The 23,574-nt window shown below is 41.7% G+C and overlaps 2 protein-coding genes across 5 annotated transcripts in view; one reads left to right on the plus strand and one right to left on the minus strand.

Moving 5' to 3' along the window:
• NDUFAF7 (NADH:ubiquinone oxidoreductase complex assembly factor 7) lies at positions 1–12,750 on the minus strand. Of its 3 annotated transcripts, none has more exons than XM_045009320.1 (10): positions 12,626–12,750; positions 11,933–12,096; positions 10,215–10,295; positions 8,327–8,437; positions 6,262–6,475; positions 5,629–5,687; positions 4,754–4,867; positions 2,421–2,564; positions 1,819–1,992; positions 1–280 (listed from the first exon to the last, which is right to left on the minus strand). In XM_045009320.1, exons 2-10 carry the CDS (start codon positions 12,020–12,022, stop codon positions 65–67), a joined length of 1,203 nt encoding a protein of 400 aa, XP_044865255.1. In that variant the 5' UTR covers positions 12,023–12,096; positions 12,626–12,750; the 3' UTR covers positions 1–64. The 3 variants fall into 3 exon arrangements, with proteins under 3 accessions (XP_044865255.1, XP_044865254.1, XP_044865253.1); XM_045009319.1 differs by having other exon boundaries at positions 6,262–6,417; positions 8,359–8,437; positions 12,505–12,635; XM_045009318.1 differs by having other exon boundaries at positions 12,505–12,635.
• Positions 12,739–23,574, plus strand: part of CEBPZ (CCAAT enhancer binding protein zeta) — a 25,482-nt gene continuing 14,646 nt past the window's right edge. Inside the window, exons 1-8 of one of the 2 annotated variants that reach the window (XM_045009311.1) lie at positions 12,739–12,997; positions 13,691–15,216; positions 16,750–16,981; positions 18,837–19,011; positions 19,270–19,358; positions 19,972–20,025; positions 21,910–22,012; positions 22,123–22,191. In XM_045009311.1, the coding sequence (XP_044865246.1) occupies positions 12,860–12,997; positions 13,691–15,216; positions 16,750–16,981; positions 18,837–19,011; positions 19,270–19,358; positions 19,972–20,025; positions 21,910–22,012; positions 22,123–22,191 (2,386 nt within the window). In that variant the 5' untranslated portion in view covers positions 12,739–12,859. Of the gene's footprint in view, positions 12,998–13,209; positions 13,454–13,690; positions 15,217–16,749; positions 16,982–18,836; positions 19,012–19,269; positions 19,359–19,971; positions 20,026–21,909; positions 22,013–22,122; positions 22,192–23,574 lie in introns of those variants that run through there. The other variant, XM_045009312.1, reaches the window with a different exon arrangement.

Below are 23,574 nucleotides of genomic sequence, written 5' to 3' on the forward strand. Positions count from 1 at the left end.
TTTACTGTGACTTTAATAGCTGCTGGCAGGCTCCCATCAATTATACAGTGTCTAATCTTTGGCTTTACTTCCAGACAAGTTCACCAAATCCAGCAACAGTGGCGGAAAGAGCTTTTGAGTGTCGTAGATTCACTTTCTGATCAGAATGTGCAAATCTCTGATGAGGCAGCAGGGCAAAAAAATGAAAGCGGTCCCCCATTTTCTTAGGATTCATTAACATATCATAGCCTTGAAGCAAGTGTTTGTGCATTGCTTTGTCACTTGAATTTTGCAATAGCACCTGAAAGAAACAATGTTCATTATGCCTTTACTCTTGTTCCTCCTCTCCCACAAATAACCCTTCTACACTAGGAAAATCAGGAAACCAGAATCTGTGTATAACTGGTGAGATCCAAATGGGGCCTTATACTGAATGGAATATAAAATATAAAACACCAATGATTGAAGATCATAATTAAAAATTAAATTTTAATAAAACTTCAACCAAGTGACAGTATATAGAAACAAGAAGGTTTTTACATAAAACCGACTTTTAATGAATGCTTATTGTAGCAGAAGCATAGAATCATATGCTTGAGACCTTGAGAGGTCATCTAGTCCAGTCCCCTGCACTCACAGCAGGGCTAAGTATTATCTAGACCAGGGATAGGCAACCTATGGCATGGGTGCTGAAGGCTGATTTTCTGTGGCACTCACACTGCCCGGGTTCTGGCCACCAGTCAGGGGGGCTCTGCATTTTAATTTAATTTTAAATGAAGCTTCTTAACCATTTTAAAAACCTTATTTACGCTACATACAACAATAGTTTAGTTCTATATTACAGACTTATAGAAAGAGACCTTCTAAAAATGTTAAAATGTTACTGGCACGCAAAACCTTAAATTAGAGTGAATAAATGAAGACTCGGCACAGCACTTCTGAAAGGTTGCCAACCCCTGATCTAGACCATCCCTGACCGGTGTTTGTCCAACCTGCTCTTAAAAATCCCCAATGATGGAGATCCCACAACCTCCCTAGGCAATTTATTCCAGTGCTTAACCACTTTGACCATTAGGAAGTTTTTCCTAATGTCCAACCCAAACCGTCCTTACTGCAATTTAAGCCCATTGCTTCTTGTCCTATCCTCAGAGGTTAAGAACAACAATTTTTCTCCTTCCTCCTTGTAACAACCTTTTATGTACTTGAAAACTTATGTCCCTTCAGTCTTCTCTTCTCCAGACTAAACAAATCCAATGTTTTCAATCGTCCCTCATAGGTCATGTTCTCTAAACCTTTAATCATTTTTGTTGCCCTTCTCTGGACTTTCTCCAATGTGTTGACATCTTTCCTGAAATGTGGTGCCCAGAACTGGACACAAGACTCCAGTTGAGGCCTAATCAGCACAGAGTAGAGTGGAAGAATTACTTCTCTTGTCTTGCTTACAATACTCCTGCTAATACATCCAGAATGATGTTTGCTTTGTTTTGCAACAGTGTTACACTCTTGACTCATATTTAGCTTGTGATCCACTATGCTAACTAACTGACATGCATTAAAATTCCCTTCAAATCCTTGTTAATTCTTTCCCTGCTTCCACAACCCCCAGATCCCTTTCCACAATCCTCCTTCCTAGACAGTCATTTCCCATTTTGATTGTTCCTTCCTAAGTGGAGTACTTTGCGTTTGTCCAGATTATTTTTAATCCAATCCTATCCTCCAAAGCACTTGCAACCCCTCCCAGCTTGGTATCGTCCACAAATTTTAGAAGTGTACTCTCTATGCCATTATGAGGTGTGTGTGCATTAGTAATAGCGTCTACATGCAATCACTAGACCCTACCTGCAGCCGGACATCAATGCCCATATTCTTTAAGAATTCATGTTGCTTTAGCGGTCCCAAGGTGGCTACTCTTCCCTGTGTCATGGTTCGGAGATAGCTGAAGTCAACATCTGCTGTCAGGTCTGCTGTACCTGGAGCTATTAATGCATCATGAAGTTCATGACTGCGGAAACTCTGAAAAATGAAGTTACAAGATAACTTAAGCCAGTGCACATGTAGGTGGCAGTCTGTCTTTAGGCCAAATTTACCAGAAGGAATAAGACCTGACAGGCAAACTGTGTGTTTAAAGTTTACTTTCTCCAATTGCATAAACAAAAACTCACTGACGATAGAATCAAGGGCCCACCTCACCCATCCCTTCCCTTTTGGGGGAAGCCCCTCATTTATTTAGAGCCCAATTCTGCAACTTCTACTTGTGTAAACAGCCCTTCACTCAAAAGTAGTTTCTCTGACTGCTTCATAGTAAGGAGGTTAATAGCTTTTAGTCATAGGTCTTCCTTGGGCGAATCTCTTTCAGAACTTTGGCTACTTTCTATAGTCATGGATCTACTTATGCAGTAAGGAGTGAAAGATAACTGAGCATTTTAACTAATCAAACTTACCCTGAAAGTGTCAGTCTTATTTCCATTGTGACCATAATCAGCAATCAGTGCAGCTCCCCCATCCTCTTGAATACGACAGGCAAGTCTCTGAATGAGGATGCCAGCATCAGGACATACTTCCACGTGATCTCTTACTTCTTTACTCTAATGCAGGATGTAAGGATTAAATGCATAAATCAGCACACAAAAAGTAACGAGCTGATTTGGAGAAAAAAAAAAAATCTTTTAGTTCCTCTGTCTTGTACCTGTTTTCAGATTGTTGTGTCATACATGGGTCATACCCCATATTCATCTGCTCTAGGTTACCCGAGCAGTTTCTTGAGCTGGTTTTGGCCAATACTTTCTTCAGTTAATAATTTATATGGGAAGTGTATTGTGGTGATAGAGAAGCAGTGGAAAAAAACCACTGTACTATTCAACTTCCCCATCTACCCACCCCAGAGTGTTACGAGGAAAATTCTCCTATGAAAATGAATACTAGCTGTTCTAATTGGAGGTTGAAAATACTACTTCAGCGCGCTCTCTCTCTCTCTCTCTCAAAAGGACCTCCTCAGATGAAATGTCTCACCTTATGGTCTTAATCCAAAAATATTTTTGTAAGTAGTTTTAAGTTGAAAGTTTTGCTTCACTCAGAAAATGTAGCTTTGTTTTTAAAAGCTGACCTTAGTTTAGAAAAATGCAGTTATCACTTAAATATTGTAATGGGCATATCTAACCCCATTTCAGCAGAACACTGAAGCATACTGTTGCACCTCTGAATTTAATGATTCAAGACTGTCAAATAACAGGATAAAATGGAATTTAATCAGATTATTTATTAATCAGATTACTACAGCACTATGCAGTACATAATACAGAACGAAGAGATACATTATCACCCTTGGCGTAAAGTAAAGAGCTGGCCTCTGCCTCTTTCTCCCTTCTGAAACTGGTGGGATACGAGTAGTTTTGCATTCTCTAACCTATTTTTCAAGCCCTCTATTTTTCATAGGGTGTGAGACAAAGAAACCCATTTTGTGTATGGAAAAATAATTTCCCCGTGATTGATTTTGCTATATGTTAAGGTTTTCATTTATTTCATTACTTAAGGAATTTCATTTATTGTATCCTTGTTACAAGATTGATAAGCAAAAACAGAATTCTTATCTGGTCATTATTTCTAGCAGCTAGGACAACCAGCCATTGCCAAAAACATCTTTTAATTGACCCCCGTTTCATCATTGCAGAAAGCATCTGCAATAACAGTTGCTCCTATCAATAAAGCAATCCTTCTTATATTCTGTAGACACTTTTGGTAATTTAAGGGGCTCTCTTTCCTGGACATCTATTTTCCCACAGCCTTGGAGGGGCCAGGATGGATTATAGTCTAATGGTCAATCATAAGAAATTGCTGAATATGGGTCACTCACAGGTTATGGACCAAACACTCTAGACTTAATATCCAAATACACACTCAGTACCGTAAAGATTGAGAGAATAGTTAACATGTAAATGAAATTAATATTCAAAGGAGGCCTTACAGGATTAATATGTACCGACAGGTACCACCAACATGCTTAAGAGCTTTGCTGAATCAGAGCCAGTGACAGGGAGGGATGGTTTTGGGGGTAACATGCTAGCCTGGGCCTCAAAGTCTGGTTTCAAAGTGCTGGCTCTGCCAAAGATTTCCTGTTTAGCATTTTGTGTCCCTCTGCCTCAGATCCCCATCTGTAAACTGATACTTTGTCTATTTAGGCCCCAGCTCCGCAAAGACTGGTGCATGTGTTTAACTTTATGCCCTACGTGTAGTCCCATTGAACCCCACTCAGAGTGCATAAAGTTAAGCACCTCCAAGACTTGTCAGGATCAGGACCTGATAGCGTAAGCTCTCTAGGGCAGGAACTGTCTAGGGCACTTCACAGAAGGGGGCCCAAGAGCTACTGTAATGAAACCCAAACAACACAATGCAGTAGAGTTATTGCTACTAACTTCACAAAGACGTACCAGCTTAAATGTTCACATGAACAAACCGTCTTTTTGCAAGCACCGTCACAGCCAGCATTCCATTTGGAAAAGGAGCGGTAGGTTGATGGGAAGGGTTTGTAACTATTAAATGCTCCTACTTATTATTCATGAGGAGCAAAGCTCAACATTTTTCCTGAAACAATAAAACTTAAAACTGTGCAGTGATTTATCTGAGGCTAACAAACTCACCCGATGATGCAGTATGAAGTAGATTCTCAGATGAAGATGTTCTGGAAATCACAGAAATAACTGAAGAGCCAATAATAACAGGATGCTTGAAAGAGTAGGGCAGTGCTAATCTGATGTAATTCAGGTAGACATAATCGTACCTGTATGAAGTTTTCTGTAGCAGGCGTGGCAGATGGTGCCAGAACAAACCGCAGTTGGTCAGGAGCTTCTGGATCTATATCAATCAACACTTCACGCCATCCTTTTTCTGTTCTCTATTTAATAAACCACAAATATTTGATGTTCCAAACTGTAGCCCATCAGAACTCATTAGCCTGTGTATCTATTAGATTTAACTAAAGATTTATCAAAACACAGAGATGCTTGTACATTTTTATTACAATATCAAATGTACATTGGACCAGAACCCCCAGCCAACTGCCTTTAGGGAAAACCTGGGAAATTGGTCTGGTAGAATGCTCTGAAGGTCAATAAATGCAGGCTTAAGTACATCCATGGAGGAGTAAGTTTAAGAGTTGGCATGTTATTGCCAAATTCATATAAAACACCCAGCTCCAGAATTTTATTCAAGTTAGCTAAGCAACCTATTCCCATAAGAATCTGGAAAGATTTAAGTTTCTCCTAAAACCTTAAAAGTCTTTTTTTATTTTTTCAATAAAACATACATACAACATAGTATCTTTTCAATCCTAATTTTTCTTCAGTTACAATTTAATATATATTTCTGTAAGTGGTGGGGTTAGGAAACAAGCCCCAGTCTGGCTTGGTAATGAGTTTTATTCTTCCATATACACCGCTACCTCGATATAATACAAATTTGGCTATAACACAGTAAAGCAGTGCTCCAGGGGGTGGGGCTGCGCACTCCGGTGGATCAAAGCAAGTTCAATATAACACAGTTTCACCTATAACGCGGTAAGATTTTTTGGCTCCCTAGGACAGCGTTATATCGAGGTAGAGGTGTACCACACATCTCTTAAACAGAAAGTCACACACAATGGGCTTCTAGATGTACCTGAAATTTATGTATTGGCAAGGCATCAAAAAATTCATGTGCTAAATAAAAGCTGGTACCTGTTTAAAAAAAAAAAAAGTGTGAAAAGGCCATCAGTGTTTCAACATAAGTTGTTAACAATAGTACTTTGTACTTCTAACAACACCTTCCATTTGGGAATCAAAATGTACTTTATAAACAGTAATGAATTCAGCTAGTCAACATCGCTAGGAGAGATGTAATTATTATTATTCCCATTTTATCTAACTGAGGCACAGATACATTAAGGACCAACTTTTTAAAAGTGGCCAGTATCTTTGGATGCCTCTGTTTTGGGTTGCCAGCTTGAGCCTGATTTTCAGAAGTCCTGTTGGTATCCAGGAAGTGCAGATGAAGTCAATGGGACCTGCATGCATTCACCAAATCTGAAGAACAGGCACAAAGGGTGTTAAGATGGGCACCCACGAATGGAGGACGTCAGAATCAGTGGCCACTTAAGAAAATCTGGGCCCAAATCTTGTTCAGGCTCACAAAAGAAGTAGGGGTTATTTCATACAGAATTACTTTTCTATCCATAACCACACTGCAGAGAAGTTATCAGTTATAAAAAGGTTACAAATGAGTGAAGAAAGCCATCGTTACAATTAAAACTACCTTGTGGTACATCTTGCAGCTCTCGGTACCAGAAGATTGGAATTCCAGCCTTGCTAATGCCTTTCATGTAGACAGGGGAAGTAACATCAAGCTCTGGTTGTATCTTCCCTCCTGTCAGCGTCAACGCTTGGATCTCACTTAGTTTGGGGCTCACCTCTACCAGATGAATAGAAATGTCACATTTATTGAGTAAAGAGCCAAGCTGGTTAAAGACCTGTAAATACAGAAAGAGGAATTCTGATAGAGGCAGTTGTGTGCTGCAGTACTGTAAACTTGGGTGAGGAGTTGATTTTAACTGCTTGTACTGTTGGAGACTGAAAAATGTGAAGGGAGCATATCTGGGGTTAAATCCTGGACTCACTGACTTCAGTGGGACCAGAATTTCATCCTTGGTCTCTGGAGAGGAGAATACTCAGCTAGCTCATCGAAGGCCTGATCCTGTCACCCTTACTTATGTGAGTATTACCCTTGGTTCAGGTCACTAGTCAGCAGCAACAGAAAGCTGCATGTCTTTATCCCATAGTTCATATTAAATAATGGTATCAATGTGGCCACATGGGAAAAATCAAAAAGCACAGTCCAACGTGAAAAGGTAACTCTCCCCCCACCCCCCAACAAACAATCAATCCAGGCTGAGAGATCATTTAAAAAAAAACAACTCTCTCCCTCCCACCCCATAACTGCAGGGTTCTTTTACAATAAAAGGGGTTTCCAATTTTGCTCCCATTGAAGTCAGGGGAACTTTACCATTGACTTCAAAAGAAGCAGAACCAAGCCCTATGGTTCTACAAAACAACCCAACTAGAGCAGGGGTTCTCAAACTTCACTGCACCGTGACCCCTTTCTGACAACAAAGATTACTACACAACCCCAGGAGGGGGGCCAAAGCCTGAGCCCTCCCGAGCCCCACCGCCCTAGGTGACAGGGCCAAAGTCAAACCCTTAACCGATGGGGGGGGGGACAGGGAGGGGGCAAAGCCCCCGGGGCTTCAGCCCCAGGCAGGGGGACTGTAACCTGACCCCAGCCACCCAGGGTTGAAATCCTCGGGCTTTGGTTTTGGCCCTGGGCAGTGGGGCTCGGGTTTTGGCTTTGGGTCCAGGAAGTCTAAGCTAGCCTTGGCGATCCCATTAAAATAGGCTCCCGACCCACAGTTTGAGAACTGCTGAACTAGAGGATGGAAATGCAGACCCACATCCTCAAGAAGAAGTGGGAATGAATGAAAGCTTATTGAGAGTAACAGGAGTCTGGCATAAAGAAGCAACTTCTCTGACACCTACAACAAATTTTGCTTTTGGAGTGCACTGGTTCACCAGCAATCTTGGATTTTTCCAAAGTAGGACACATGAGAACAATGTATATTATACACTCCACAATCATTATTACATTTGACTTTTGTTTGTGAATGAAGGAGTGGGAGCTCTCAATATTTTCCCTGGTGTACTGAATTCCAATAACAACCTTCCTTTTGGTTGGTAATTTGATTAGTACTTATTAATGAATAATTGAGAACGGGCATTACATCAGAAAGGGTCTGATATCCCAGGAAGTGACAAGCCTCTGCCATTCCCACTGGAGTAAATAGGAGTTCAGGATGCTGAGCACCTTTGAGATTCAAGCCTGTAATACTGTCTTGTTTCTGTAGCTCACATTAGGGCCTCCTAATTACAATCAGCAACATTCATATAAACTGCTTACGACCCTGGGTAACTTTTCTATAAGTGTATTCTAATGGGATACTCTTACCCTCTTCCTCAATGTAATTGTATATTACAGTGGATTAGTGATGGATCTGCACAATTGTGCTTCTAATATCCAGTGTTCTCTTCTCACTTCTGAGCCCCCCCAGTTTCCTCACTAAAATAACAGGAATACAGATAGATATGCTTAGGTAAAATCCAGTGTTGCAGTCTAGTAACCAAAATGCATTCAGTAGATAAGGAAGTTCCAACACATTATGGAATTTCATTTCGGATTTCAGGTTTGAATATGTTAGCTGTGTGAGCCAAAGAGAACCCCAAACTAGTAAATTCAGACACACAGATTATATTATATTCTTTTTACGTACCCGCAAAATATCATCTGTAAGAGTGCCCCTACCTGGGCCTAGTTCCACCAGTTGGAGAGTTTTAGGTTTGCCAGTGGCCATCCATTCACTAACATACCATATTCCTATTAACTGTTGAGAAGAAACACACAAAACTTATTAGGATTTATAGCAGGGGTAGGCAACCTATGGCACGTGTGCCAAAGGCAGCACACGAGCTGATTTTCAGTGGCACTCACACTGCCCAGGTCCTGGCCACTGGTCCAGGGGGCTCTGCATTTTAATTTAATTTTAAATGAAGCTTCTTAAACATTTTTAAAACCTTATTTACTCTACATACAACAATAGTTTAGTTATATGTTATAGACTTATAGAAAGAGACCTTAAAAATGTTAAAATGTATTACTGGCACGCGAAACCTTAAATTAGAGTGAATAAATGAAGACTCAGCACACCACTTCTGAAAGGCTGCCGACCCCTGATTTATAGCATTAGTGATACATACACCTGCATTTCACCTGTAGAAACCAAAACATTTAAATTATTTTACCAGTCTTACAGCATGGGTCTGCACTGAAAAGTGGCTATGTAAAAATCTCATTCTTTTACTAAGCAGCCAACATGACTCCTGAACCTCTAGAGCACGGGTGGGCAAACTTTTTGGCCCAAGGGCCACATCTTGGTATGCAAATTGTGTGGAGGGCCATAAATGCTAACGAAATTGGGGGCTGGGGTGCAGGAGGGGGTGATGGCTCTGGCTGGGGATGCAGGCTATGGAGTGGAGCCAGAAATGAGGTGTTCAGGGTGCGGGAGGGGGCTCCATGCTGAGGCAGGGGATTTGAGTGCGGGGCGGGGGGGAGGAGGAAGGACACCAGCTGGGAGTGCGGGCTCTGGGGTAGGCCTAGGGATGAGGGGTTGGGGGTGCAGGAGGTTAATCCGGGCTAGGACAGATGGATTTGGAGGATGGGAAGGGGATCAGGACTGGGGCAGGGGGCTGGGTTGTGGGAGGGGGTCAGGGGTGCAGGCTCCAGGCAGTGCTTACTCAAACAGCTCCCAGGAGCAACGGCATGTTCCCCCTCCGGCTCTGTCCGCTGCCCTGTCTATAGGCACTGCCCCTGCAGCTCCCATTGGCCACGGTTCCCAGCCAATGGGAGCTGCAGGGGTAGCGCTTGGGGTGGGGGCAGCATGCAGAGCCCCCTGGCTGCCCCTACATGTAGGAGCTGGACGGGGGACACGCCCCTGCTTTTGGGAGCCGCACGGAGTGGGGCAAGCCCTGGACCCTGCTCCCCGGCGGGAGCTCGAGGGCCAGATTAAAACATCTGGAGGGCCGGATGTGGCCCTCAGGCTGTGTTTGCCCACCCTGCACTAGAGGGAGCAGATCTGATTACTGTCAGCCCTGAAGAACTAAAACAGGGCTCTGGGAGATTGAGCTGGATTCTTGTCTGGCTTGTGCATCAAAATAATTGTTAACTAACGATCAGATGCAAGTCACTTGTGGATACCAATTTAGTTACACATAGGCAACCAGCACTGATACAATACCTTTTCATAAGTGCAACTGAAAGCAGAATTTGGCCTGTACAGTCTTTATTACTGGTAATGATGCATCAGTCAGAAAGCATGGGATCTAAAAGTCAAGCTGTGTTCTGAGTTCAAGCCTGGAAGTTACAATAGTTTTTTGTTTATGAACCAAACAAATTTGGTGAAAATAATTTATACATAATACACGTGAAGGCCCCAAATGCTTTTTTCTTTCAACAAAGTCACTTTTCAGATGTCTGTTTATTTTTGCTTCTCAACAAATGTTATCAGCACTGGTAACATATATGACCACATGTTCATAAACTGTATTTCTAACAGTATGTTTTAAAGATGAAAGGAACATTTAATTTTTTTTTTTATATATTACCTCCCCAAAGATTTGACTTATTTCAGGTGAAGTAACAAAATCCCCTCTTTCTCCCAGCATGTCATGGTGTATATAGTAACCCTAAAGTAAAGTAAAAAAATAAATGAATAATATCACATTTATTTTCCGATCAGTAATATGTAAGCCTTCATATTCTCCTGAGCTTTAAAAATTAAATCACTTTCCAGTCTACTGAACAAATGTAGTCATTTTAATACTGAAAAAAATGAAACAAATCCAAAATACCCCACAAAACTCCTCCTATGGAAAATGGCGAGAGTTTGATTGATGCAACAACAAATTTTACATCAAAGAAAAATAAGAAATAAACTTGGGTTTGTAGAAGAAAAAGAGTTAATCTTAAAACAATTAAAAACTGATTTTTATTACTGAGCCTATTACTTCCCCTTTTTAGGAGTCCCTAGAAATCTGAACCTGACAGTGTTCTGTACGACAGCTTAACTTTCTATGATCATTTGATCAGCGTGGGTTAAAATTACAAAGTTGTCAATTCCATTTGAGAGAGGACAGTCTGATTTGTACAGCACTCGGAATTAATTATTTTGCAGACTTTACAACCAACTAAAGAAGTCATTCTTCACATCACAACAGAATTGAGCATTGCCATAATAACTGAAATTAACAAGGTGGAAGAGGAGATGGTGCCAAGCTAACTAGAACAGAGACGCATCTAATAAGATATTAAATAGCTAAGGGGCTAGTCAGGAGAAACAGGTGGTTCTTCCAGAGATAATGCTGCTGCTGATGGCAGTGCAATGCAAGTGAGAGGTGTACATCTCAAATTATAAAGGAAAATTTTGCCAGGACTGAGGAAAATCTCACTAATGAACCCTCCTCCCATCTCTCACCTGCCTCCCCCAACTGAATGATCACAGCATTTTCCAAGGAGGGAATTTTTGTGTAGTTTTCCTAACATCTGACACTTATGACTATTTCAGTAGGAGACCCAAATGATGGCAGTGATGGAATTCCAGCATATCTTATCCTATTAGTCCTCTGAAGGAAAGCATGCACACAAAGTGACACTGGCAGCACCTTCTGGGATGTCTGTCCTGTCCTACCCCCAGAGAGTTGGGAGGAGGACCAGACAACCTGATTACACAGGCACATTTAGGAATCTACACTGCAAACCACCCCTCTGCTTCCCATCTCCACCCTAAATAAAGCTTCCCCAAACCAGTTATAGGAAGGCAACTGTGTGCCACCGTTAGCTATGTTGGTTACTAATTAACAATGTGATATGTGGGCACAAACAATGTGATGTGTGTGCAAGGCCAACCATTAGCAAGTTACCAGCCTGGTTACAAACCAAATTATGAGCTGGTGTAGTTTATCTATCAAAAGAAACAAAAACATGCTTTGAAAAAGGCAGCAAAGAATCCTGTGGCACCTTATAGACTAACAGACATTTTGCAGCATGAGCTTTCGTGGGTGAATACCCACTTCTTCGGATGCAAGTGGGTATTCATCCGAAGAAGTGGGTATTCACCCACGAAAGCTCATGCTGCAAAACGTCTGTTAGTCTATAAGGTGCCACAGGACTCTTTGCTGCTTCTACAGAACCAGACTAACACGGCTACCCCTCTGATATTTGAAAGAGGGGAGTTTATCGGAGGTAAAGGATTATCCCATCAATGTGTTGCGATGTTATCTGTTCCACACTAACTGCATTCGGCAGCACCGTGCTGTGCACGTACCTTCACAGGATTAGTTAGGACTTCCCGCATATATTCAGCGACTGTAATAGGGCCGGTTGACTTTATTTTGAACACGAGATGCTTTAGCATTGGAGTAACGCGACTGCTGTCTTCTGCTTTGCTTCCGGCACTGAAACACCGGCGTCTCCATGCAGCCGCGACATCTGGAGAAGCGTTAGGGGAAGAAAACACACGGACAGGAAGGGTTTTCGTTATGTGACTAGCTGGGACGCGTGCGGGAAAGGGGGGACCCCGACCAGCTGCAAAGCTGGGGGGGGGAGGACTTGGCCCGGCGGCCGGTCACGTTAATGCCAGCGAGGAAGCGCTGCAGACACAAGCCCCGCGCGCCGGGGCTGGGGATAACCCCGCCCCCGCGGTGTCCGGGGGCCGCGCTGAGCGCGGGGGGTGGCAGGCGGCGTCCGAGCTCCAGCCTGACCCGCTCCCTGCTGAGCTCGGGGCGCGGGCGCCTTTCCCCCAACGCCCCCGAGGGACTCGGACGCGGAGAAGCAGCCGGGGAGGGGGGGCGCAGAGCGCTGTCGGGACCCGGGCGCGGCGCTGGGCCCGGCTGTTACCATGGTGACCGAGAAGTCGCTGCTGCCAGGAGACACCGAGGACAGCCGCGAGCAGAGTGCGCCGTGCAGGCAGCCGGGCCATGTTTGCGGCACCCGTGCCCTTTGACCTTCCACCTCTGACCTGACGCTGCCAGTTCCTGGCTGCTGTGTATGTTCCCTCCACCTCGAATACAGGCAGGCGACTGAGTCCTAGGCCGGGCCAGGCACAGGCGATGCTTGCAGGTACGAGGGTTTCCCTGACTGGGGCGCGGCCACCCCTTTCTCCCTTCTCAGACACCGGAACCTTTTTCATTCTCCAGCTATCTTGCCGGACCTGCCACCTCCCAAGGGCTCTGTCCGGAAGTAGCTGGAGCGCATGCACAGTGCGGCCGCGGCCAGCAGCGCGGGGATGGCGGGGCCGGCCGGTCTGAGGGAGCTGGACGAGACTGATGAGGAGGATGGAGCCGAATCCGGCTTCACGCTGCAGGAGGTGCTGCGCCTCGGGGGCACCAAGGTGAGAAGGCGTCGGGGAGGGACGGCAGCGCGCTGCGGGCACGCGCGTGAGCACGTGGGGCCCTGAGAGGGCGCAGCCCCCCCCCCCCCCGGGCGCGTGGCGGGTGCCGGCCGGCGCGAGGGCTGACGCGGGCCGGAGGCGTTAGAGGGAGCGGGGGGAGGGGGGCGTAGCCGGCAGGGAGCCCGCAGGCCGTTGATACTCCCCCGCGCGCTGATCCTTACCGGGCGGGCGGGCAGCCGCTCTGGGGCCCGTAGCAGTTCCCAGCCAGAGCCTCTCTTCTTGCCCGTGGCCCCCTGGCACGCGCCTGGCCTGTGCGGTCACTGATCCAGTCCCCAAACTGGCCCATGAGGGAAAACCACAGCCTCCTGGGCACCCACCATGAGTGTTTTTCCTTCTGTGTTAAAAAAAAGCAATGGAGCTATACCTATGTCATAGAACTGGAAGGGACCCCAAAAGGTCAGCAAGTCCAGCCCTCTGCTTTTACTAGCCAGACCAAGTACTAATTTTGCCCCAGATCTGTAAGTGGCCCCCTCAAGGATTGAACTCACAGCCCTGGGTTTAGCAGGCCAATGCTCAAACCATTGAGCTATCCCTCTCCCCGTACAATATTTGTATGGTGCCTGTTAATGTCGCTGTTTGCTTTTATAAATATTTGATTTTGTGTGTGTGTGTGTGTGCTTTTGCTTCATGCAGCAAGATTATATCATGCTGGCTGCTCTGGATGAGACAGAGGACCTAGTGGATGGTGGTAAACAAGGAGCAATTGATGACCTGGGGCAAGGTGAACTAGAAGAATTTATCCAGTCACTAGGTGTGTGCAAATATGCAAAAAAATTCATGGTGGTAGAGGAGGAGGAAAAAAAGGACAAGCCAGCAAAGAAAGAGAAAATCAGCAAAAAGGAAACCAGTGCCCCTTCCCTAGAAGGAAAGAAAGAAAACCAAGTAAAAGAAAACAAAGGAAAAGCACAGATAAATGATGGCAAAGATGGGAAGAAGAAGCCAGCTCAGCGTAATGAAGAGCACATTCCTACAGTGCCAGTGGTAAAGAAAGAGAAACAAGAAGAGGTGTTTGAATTTCATGCTAGGCAAGTACTGCTGATCAAACCAGGGGGCAAATGGTATGATCTAGAGTACACCAATGAATTCTCTTCTGAGCAACAAAATCAGGTGTTCGTATCAAAGTATAAAGCCTTGGCCCAAAGACTGTATCAGCAGGAGGCAGACCTGTATAAGAGTAAGACAAAACTTCAGAAGGGGGCCTCCTCAGCTTGGATGAACAATGTTGTGTCATCAGGTACGCTAGCTGACAGAATGGCAGCCATGACCCTTCTTATCCAAGACGGGTCTGTCCACGCTCTCCAATTTATTGAGACCTTGGTGAACCTTATCAAAAAGAAGGGCAGCAGGCGTCAGAGCTTAATGGCTTTGGATACTTTCAAGGAGCTTCTCTTGTCAGATCTGTTACCAGACAATCGTAAACTCCACACTTTCTCTCAACACCCTTTCAACAAAGTGGAGAAGCTTTCAAGTGGCAACAGAGATTCAAGGGACAGGCGATTGATATTATGGTACTTTGAGCATCAGCTGAAACACTTGGTGGCAGAATTTGTGCAGGTATTAGAAACACTGACTCATGATTCTCTGGTGGCAACTAAGGCTCGAGCCCTTGCAGTTGCTTATGAGCTTCTCTGTAACAAGCCAGAGGAGGAGAAGGCTCTTCTTGTGCAGTTGGTAAATAAACTGGGAGATCCTCAAAACAAAATAGCCACCAAAGCCTCTTATCTTCTGGAGACCTTACTTCATAAACATCCAAACATGAAAGGAGTAGTGTGTAATGAAGTGGAGAGGCTTCTCTACCGATCAAACATTAGCCCAAAAGCTCAATATTATGCAGTTTGTTTTTTAAATCAGATAGTCCTCAGCCATGAGGAAAATGATCTGGCTAACAAACTGATAACTCTATATTTTTGCTTTTTTCGGAGTTGCATCAAGAAAAAAGAAGTTGAATCCAAAATGCTTAGTGCTCTTCTGACTGGGGTGAACAGAGCTTACCCTTATGCTCAGATTGGTGATGAGAAAGTGAAAGAGCAGATGAACACTTTGTTTAAGGTGCTACATCTTGTGAACTTCAGCACCAGTGTGCAGGCCCTGATGTTGCTTTTCCAAGTAATGGACTCTCATCAGACTGTATCAGATAGATATTACGCAGCATTGTACAAGTAAGTGATTGATAAATTCTCTGACTGAATGATCGAAATTTCATTTTATGAAATGGTAACTGTTAACTAAAAATACTGGTGTAGAAACACATGAAGCACTTTATTTTGTCATTAATGGCTTCTCTGGTCAGTTTCCAATCTTGCTGTGCTAAAATTTCTGATGTTTGTTATTAAATGCTTACCTATGAGTCCCTCCCTCCTATAATGCACATTGTAAAGAGTAAAGAAATGGCAATGACATGCCAATCACACAGGTCATCAAAACAGAACATTTAAACTTAACCCATTGGTCATGCATTGTTTTCCAGTTGCATGTTTTAACCACATACTTAAAGTTTGGAACTTCTTGATAGTCACCTTCTTCTGTAACCTGTATTCTAGCTGTCTAATTTTTGTTTTAATAACAGTTTGCCTAAACTCTTGTATCCATACTTTTGTGGTGGGCAAGAGGTTGAGAATCCATGGGACTGGTTCTCAAACGGGGGGTACACACAGGTCTTCCACGGGGTGCATTCACTTATCTAGATATGTGCCTAGTGTTACAACAGGCTACATAAAAAGCACTAGCGAAGTCAGTACAAACTAAAATTTCATACAATGACCTGTTTATACTGCTCTGTATACTATACACTGAAATGTAAGTAAATACTATATTACAATTGATTTATTTTAGAATTACATGGTAACAATGAGAAAGTAAGCCATTTTTCAGTAATAGTGTGTTGTCACACTTTTGTATTTTTATGTCTGATTTTGTAAGCTAGTAGTTTTTAAGTGAGGTGAAACTTGGGGTATGCAAGATAAATCAGACTCCTGAAAGGGCTACAGTAGTCTGGAAAGGCTGAGAGCCACTGAGTTAGACTATGCTAGAGGCTCTGCATTTTAAAACCATCCTTTTTGCAGCTGACTGTTAGGAATTCCCTTCAAAACTGTCACTTCTTAACTGGCCAAGGAAAGTCACTGATTAATCCAGGGCACTCATATTACCCTTTGTTCCTCTTTGTGCAAAACATGCTGCTTCTGCAGCGCCTTCCAGCCCTAGCTGACCTGAAGAATAAGACAGTGGAATTCTGACTGGCCCCAGGTGTTTGGCCTGACTGTGGAGTGCTCCAGTGGGCTGATCCTTTTCTTTCCGCTTTTTAAAATAGTTGTTTCTGTTCTTTGAAAGTGTGAGGAGATTACATAGATCAATTTAACCTATTCTTTTTGACATTTTAAAACCTGATCATGAAGTTTTGCTTTCTATTGAGACATGTCCAACCTTTTCTTACACACAGGTTGTTTCTCTGTCACTTGACAGTTCAGAAATGTGTTTTTCATGTTAAATATTGTATATAGATGTCCCAGCAGGTGTCATCATTAACAATTCAGTATTCACTGTACTATTTTCCTATACAGTAGAATAAGAACTAACTACTCTTTCAGATACCACTATGTAATATTAAAAGGTAAATGTTAATACTAATGGTAACAACGCTATAATAGTTGGGATTATCAGTAACATTTGCTTCTATTTATCTATGTTTTCCACAGGAAGCTGCTGGATCCAGGGTTAGCAGCATGTTCAAAGCAGTCCATGTTTCTTAATCTTGTTTACAAGTCTGTGAAGGCAGATGTTGTGTTGCGGCGGGTGAAGGCCTTTGTGAAAAGATTACTTCAAGTCACCTGTGGACAAATGCCACCATTCATTTGTGGAGCCCTGTATCTTGTGTCCGAGATTCTGAAAATAAAACCAGGATTACGAGTTCAACTACAGGATCATGTGGTATAGTGTGACTTTTAACAACTTCTGTAATAGTGTGTTGGGTCTCCGCTTACTAGCTTTGATAACACTAAAACCTTTGGGTTTTTTTCCAAATCTGTTTTTCTTGACAAGTGATTCTGGTCCCTTTGGCTTTATTAAATGTATTCATGAACTTCTCACTAGGAGTAACTAGTAATAGTTGATTTCTCATCTGGTCTTTTCCTTAATATGCTCAAACAATTTTATATGTGGCAAAAACCAGAACAGATTTGTATTCTAGCCAGGCCCAGAGGTTCCAGTCAGGATCAGGGGGCCTCACTATGCTAGGTGTTATGTAATAATCCTGCCCCCACGAAGGTTATCTAAATAAACATTTATTTGTGTTGCACATATTTCTTCCTCCCAGTCCTCTTGGCTTCACCTTTGTTGCTTGACTGAGCTTTTCCCCTTCATTGTGCCTGGAATCGCCTTCCATGTGCCTTCTCTCCTCCTTGAAATTTACTTTTTCCAGGAATATTTCCTACTTTATTCTCCTTCCCAGTAATCTCTCTACATCTTTACATTTCCTGAACAATTTTTCCTTGACGAGTGTTTGTCTTGTCTAACTTAGGGCCCAATTCTGCTTCCTTTGAAGTCAGTAGGAATCTTGCTATTGACTATAGTTGGTAAAAGATCATGCTTTTTACTTGTAAGCTGTTGAAGGCAGGTATTTTGTCATTATTTTGTAAAGCACTGTAAATTATATTTAGTAATGTTCCAGCATCAATATTTTGACAAGAAATAACTGACATGGTTTAATCACCGTGTCAACCATTTAGCCTTCACAATTCTTTTATCCACATCTTAGAATAGGTTAGGCAAGCATATTTCATAGTACTTGGGTAATAATTTAAAGTTCTCAGTGAATTACGGTTTGCCATGGAATTACTTCAAAGGTGATCCGCACATATTTTGACAAAATGATGTAAAACAAGGGTATACTTTGAATAGAATCCCTGAACTTTGTAAGACTGGTGATTTGCAACCACCACAAAAGCCTACCGGATCATGGAATCTGTTCTCTTCTGCACTAGAGATTGGAGGAATGGTGCCACTAAGTCCTCTTGGTTTTTATTATGTGATGTTATTTTGCCTTTTCTCCCGTTTGTGCCCCCAGCATTAAGCTGGCCCCATGCTCCTGTGGGATTCTCTGATGGTTATGACATGACCAGCTTAGTAGTGTATATTTAGAGATTTCCCTTGGGTCTGCTTATACTAGGAAAGTGACCTGCTGATGGTCATAATTTCCATCAACAGATTTCCCTGATTCACTCCTCTGGCTGCTAGTGTCGAAAGGGGCCAATCCATTTTCTAATTCCATTACAGAAAGTGCCCTAGTTACTAGTGGAATGTAGAGTGCTTAGTATAATGGTGTTGGAAAGAGTTTTGTCTCCAGCAGCCAAACTGTTTTCAAGACCAGTAGAGAGCAGGTCAGGGAGAAGACATTTAACAGTGGGATGTTTTCCTAGGCCCATGGTGTTAAGAGTCAGTGGTACTATGTTTCAAGTAATGTGGTAAGAATAAAGTAAGTTATACGTACACTGACATGCCAAGTGCCCCTCTTACCACTGTTTGAAATATTAATAGATTTTGAAGGCCAGAAAATACCATTATGATTGTCTAATCTGACCTGATGCATACTGCAGGTTATAGTATTTCACCCAGTAATTCCTCCATAACACCCAATAACTTAAATATCTACAACACCACGATCACTTTGTTTATATTTTTGTAGGTTACCTTTAACAGAATTATGTAATCTTGTCAAACTGAATTCATAACCTATTATTACTACTATGTAGAAATGAAACAAGTCATGAAAGAATGTTTTATTTAGGAGTCTGAAGAAGAAGAACACTTTCATGACCTGGAAGAAGCTGAAGAGGATGAGGAAAAGTTCACAGATGCAGACAAAGAAATGGCGGCAGAAAGAAAGAGCATGATGGAAAGTTCTGTCAAAGAAGATGATACAAATTCAGCAGCCTCCTGGGTGCATCATCAGAACATGGGCGGTAAATTAACTAGAAAACCTAAGTCATATTCAGCAATACTGTTATCTTCTGGTACATTGATCAGAACTCTTAGTGGAAAAATGAAAGAATAAATTCAAACATTACTTTTAAAAAATCTCTAAATTAGTCTGATCCAAAGGAGTCAACCTTTAAATAGAAGTTCTCTTCTGTAATTTGTTTTGAATATAAGTTATGTTCCCTTATGTTTATGTACACATGTTTGTTTGAAGGAACTTAAAGCTTTTGTGCTTGCTTCAGGTGGAAAGAATTCAAGTTGCTATGATCCATTGCACCGAAATCCATTATTCTGCGGTGCTGAAAGCACAAGTCTTTGGGAATTAAAAAAGGTAAAATGTTCTTATGATTTTGTTTAATTGTTTTTTATGCTAAAACCCAGTTAAGCGAGAAAACAATTTGGCTTTAATGTCATGGACTATAGACGTATCTTTGCTCAAACTCACTCTTAACAGTTACTGAATTTTGTGAAATTTTAATCAGGTGGGAGTAATACTGGATGAAAAGGATATCACTTATTCATATTTAACTTGCAAAAATTACATGTCATGTCAATAATTATACAGGGTATGTGGAATTGCAACATTTAGATAGAGATTAGAATGATAGCAACTGATCTTTTCCATGCTCTTACATTTCCATAGTTTTTTGTACTGAATAAGGTTTTAGTACACATAGTTATAACAAGCTTTAATTTTTATTTTGTAATAAATTGTTCAGCTGTTCTCAGGTAACACAAATCAGACTTTCTTTAATTCAAAGTGGCTATGATTTGTGTAGCAAGTAGCTGAACAAAAGTCTAGATTCTTACAATGGGGACATTCCAAGATTCTGCTAAAACATCATGTATAATGTTGCTGTAGCAGTAGTCAAATGGGAGAGGCTTTTGTTTTCTGATTGAACACATCTTTTAAGCAGAAATATACAAATGTTTTTATTTTTTAGCTTTCTGAACACTTTCATCCATCTGTGGCTCTTTTTGCAAAAACTATCTTAGAGGTAAGTAATTTACCATTCCATAGTGTGAAATTTCATTTTGTATTGGCATTACAAAGACTGGTGAATCACAAGTATAAAACTTAATGGAATTAACTAGGGCCCCAACAGTCTGTGGTTTACTAGATCTAAACTTTGTAGTGGGGCTACCTGATTTCTGGGTGGTAACAGCACTTGAACTCTGCAAATATAGCTAGGAACTCTGCGACATCATGAATTACATGGTTAAAATAAAAGTTCAAAAAGAGTGTTTTTATGGATTTAAATGTTTAACCTGAATGAGAAAATGCTTAGGAGGAGCCAATATGGATGGCTTTTTCTTCATAAGATCACATTTCCACACACATTGGGCATGGCCAGTTGAGGTTTCACAGACCTGGCAACATATCCTCCACTTCTTGCACTGAGATTTGTTCGATGAACTTTATGCAGATTGGTAGGTGTCTCATCCCACTGAGTTTTGGGTTTTCTTGGATTTGGGTGCAGATGGAGGATAAATTTACTTTTTTCAAAATGTCATGGTGCCTTTTTCTGCCATATGGGATTCATTGCTCTTCTTTTGTTGCCTAAATGTATATAAATCTCTTAATGGAATCTATTTCCTCAAAGAATAAGAGGGCTGTGTAAATTTGCAAGATGTTTAACTTGCTTGGTTCTGGTATATAGACTTCAAGGATTAGGGGCCTCTTCCTACCAGTCCTTGCATAGCATTTTGATTGCAAAATGATCTATCTGTTTGTATTGATAAATTGAGGAATCTTACTTTAATTTCTTGGAAAGTCAATGTGCACTTCCTTTTAAAAAGATGCTTCCGTGTGCTCATACTATAAGAATCCCACTTCTCTAAACTTCAGCTTCAGATCCCTAATTGAAATGCTGTAATTCTTATTATGAATCCTTTCAGTTAACTAAACCAGGCTGAAAGGTTTGTGTACTCGAAGGAAAGTTATGTTAATTGAAAGTACAGAGCTATTTACATAGTACTGTAACTGCTCTCACATCTTGACTTATTTTTTGAGATGGATTTTTGTCAAAGGGCCTTTTTAGGCATATTTGTCTACTTGCCACCCCTGCATATTCTGCATAAGAGCGAAGATCCCTTCTCCAAGCTTTTCCAGTTTTTTCTCACTTAGTCTCCTGACAACGTCCTCTTAGTCTCTCTCTTCTTTTAAAGTTGTGGTTATAAAGAGATTATAAAGGATTAGCTCCCAATACGTGGGAACTGGTTTTGTATTAATCTAAGACGTACAATATGGTGATGGATGCCAAATAGATGCATGTCATAAATACTAACGGTAGAAGAGGTGAGAAGTTTTCATATAAATCAATACTTGGCTAATAGTAATGTTCTTTTTGTTTTGAGTGCTTTTCACAAAATGACAATGTAGTCAGAACAAATGCTTTTTATGGCATGCTGTTTGATACTGTGCCGAAGTGAACACATAAAAAGTGTATTTTTAAAAAACATTGTAATTCAGAGATTTTGTTTTGACTGTGTGATAGCTAACTAGTGCTGGGCATAGATTGTTGTTTACTATGATATATGCACCTTCTTATCTAAAGGACTTTAAAGTTTGTAATTGATCAGGCACTTCAAAGTCTGTGCAGTAAACCCATAACGAAGGTATCATTGAACTGTTGCAGTGGTCAAGAGCTGGTGAAGGTGTCCTAGAGCTAAGAAGAAAAATAAACCACAGAATTTGAGAATCTGAAAAGAAATATATTAACTTACAGGTTCACATAATTAGATATCCTCTAACGTAGTTAAATATTGTATTCTTTTTGTTTAGTGTTCAAGTTTGATGCTAGAGCTTTATGTAATTTGAGTTCATTTCTTGTGTAGTTTGAAATTAAGACCTTGACGGTTTTGGGCTTTGTTTCTTCCAGGGTGATTACATTCAATATGCAGGTGACCCTCTACAGGATTTCACACTAATGAGATTTTTGGATCGCTTTGTGTACCGAAATCCCAAACTTCATAAAGGCAAAGGTGGGAACCTTTCTATACATTATAGGACATTATCTTTATTGTTGATATATGTAGTGGTAATGTGAAACAACACATTTTGTTACATTTGATTGATTTATGTTCTACCACAGAGAACACCGGCAGTGTGGTAATGCAGCCAAAGAAGAAACAGTTAATGAATGATGTGCGTAGTCTTGCTGGTAAGTGGAAACATTTCCAATTGAAATATTGCAATGGCTAAGGAATTATAATTTCACGATGGTGTACATAAGGTGGTAAATACCTTTTGTGTGTAGTTGTTGCCTTCAATATACTTATCTGTACCCCATGCGGTGAACATTATTCCTGTTTTATCAAGAAAATAATAACAAAAAGAAAATTGTTCTCCAGAGGCAAGCAAGTGATATGTGATCCTTGCTCTTCAGTCCAAGCTTCTTACACATGAATATTTATGGAATGTTCACAGCTCAAAATTCAGGATTGTTAAGCCACCTTATCAGCAGGGGGTGCACACCTATCTGATAGAGGCAAAATGGTCATAACTGTCTCAGCTATCATTTTCTGTATCTATTAATGAATAAGAAAATCCTGTAGCCTTTGCTTCTGCACATGGCTTGGTTCAACACATTTCCTGATGCACCTTTTTACTGTTTTTTAAATCTTTTCTTTATGCTTGTAGTTCATTCACTGTCAATTTCTTTATAGTGAAGTAGTTTCTTTTCCTCAGGCAATCAGTGAGCTGTTGCTCTCTGGTTAGCCATCATAAAGAGAAATGAACACTAGCAAAGGAAGGGGTAGAACCACTGAAACAGCAGACCTTGCTGTCCATGAAGCCCTGAGACCCCCTACGGGAATATAGCAAATGGAGTTATTTTTGTAGTTTTCATGTGCTGGACAAAGCTTTCTCATTTGTTTTATGAGATCCTGCTCCAATAAGAGGCTCTGGGGAGAAAAATAGTCACATAGCTCATGAAAAGGATGGAAAATAGCAGACTAATTGGCTCTTGTGACAAACATCCCTGCCAGCCATGCGTCGCTAAGGTAACTTGGGATGTCCAGCCATGCTTATTGAATGATGGGTGCAGTAACTGCCAACAGTGGCATATTAAAGGCATATTCTGGATTTCTTTGATTTCCAGTTTCCCTAAGAGAAAAGCCAGTTGCACCTGAGGCCCTGAAAGGCACATGAATGTGGAAGGAAAATGGGGGTAGAGGAATTAGAAAGCAAGGGGGGAGAAAGATTGGAAAGGAGGTGAGCCTCTGTAGCTAGTCATGGCCTTGCAGGGGAGTAGGGAATAGCAGAGATCCTGCTTCACCCTCCTTTTCTTTCCCATTCATTTTCCAGCAAGTATAACGCAGTTACTGACAGATCCCATGCATCTTTTTTCCACATTCTCCTCTTCCACTGCCAGAATGTATTTCCTCCCTCTCTTCCTCTTATTTCCCACACAGCTTGCAGTATTTGTAAGCTCTGACAGCTGAATTCATAAGGGTTTAAGGGGCTCATGAAAATAAAACTATGTTGACATATCGGTGTGTTGGATATTTAAAAAAAGAACTTCCTAGATAAAAAAAATCCTAAG

This window comes from Mauremys mutica, chromosome 3 (assembly GCF_020497125.1).
Source record: "Mauremys mutica isolate MM-2020 ecotype Southern chromosome 3, ASM2049712v1, whole genome shotgun sequence".
Lineage (NCBI taxonomy): Eukaryota > Metazoa > Chordata > Testudines > Geoemydidae > Mauremys > Mauremys mutica.

Excerpts from the sequence above, each read along its gene's own strand:
- NDUFAF7 (XM_045009318.1), bottom strand. The coding sequence starts at position 12,586 with ATGGCCCGGCTGCCTGCACGGCGCACTCTGCTCGCGGCTGTCCTCGGT. Across the intron at positions 5,688-6,261 it reads GCTGCAAGATGTACCACAAG|GTACCAGCTTTTATTTAGCA; the intron begins GTAGTTTTAATT and ends TTTTTTAAACAG. Across the intron at positions 1,993-2,420 it reads ATAAGACTGACACTTTCAGG|AGTTTCCGCAGTCATGAACT; the intron begins GTAAGTTTGATT and ends TTCATTTTTCAG.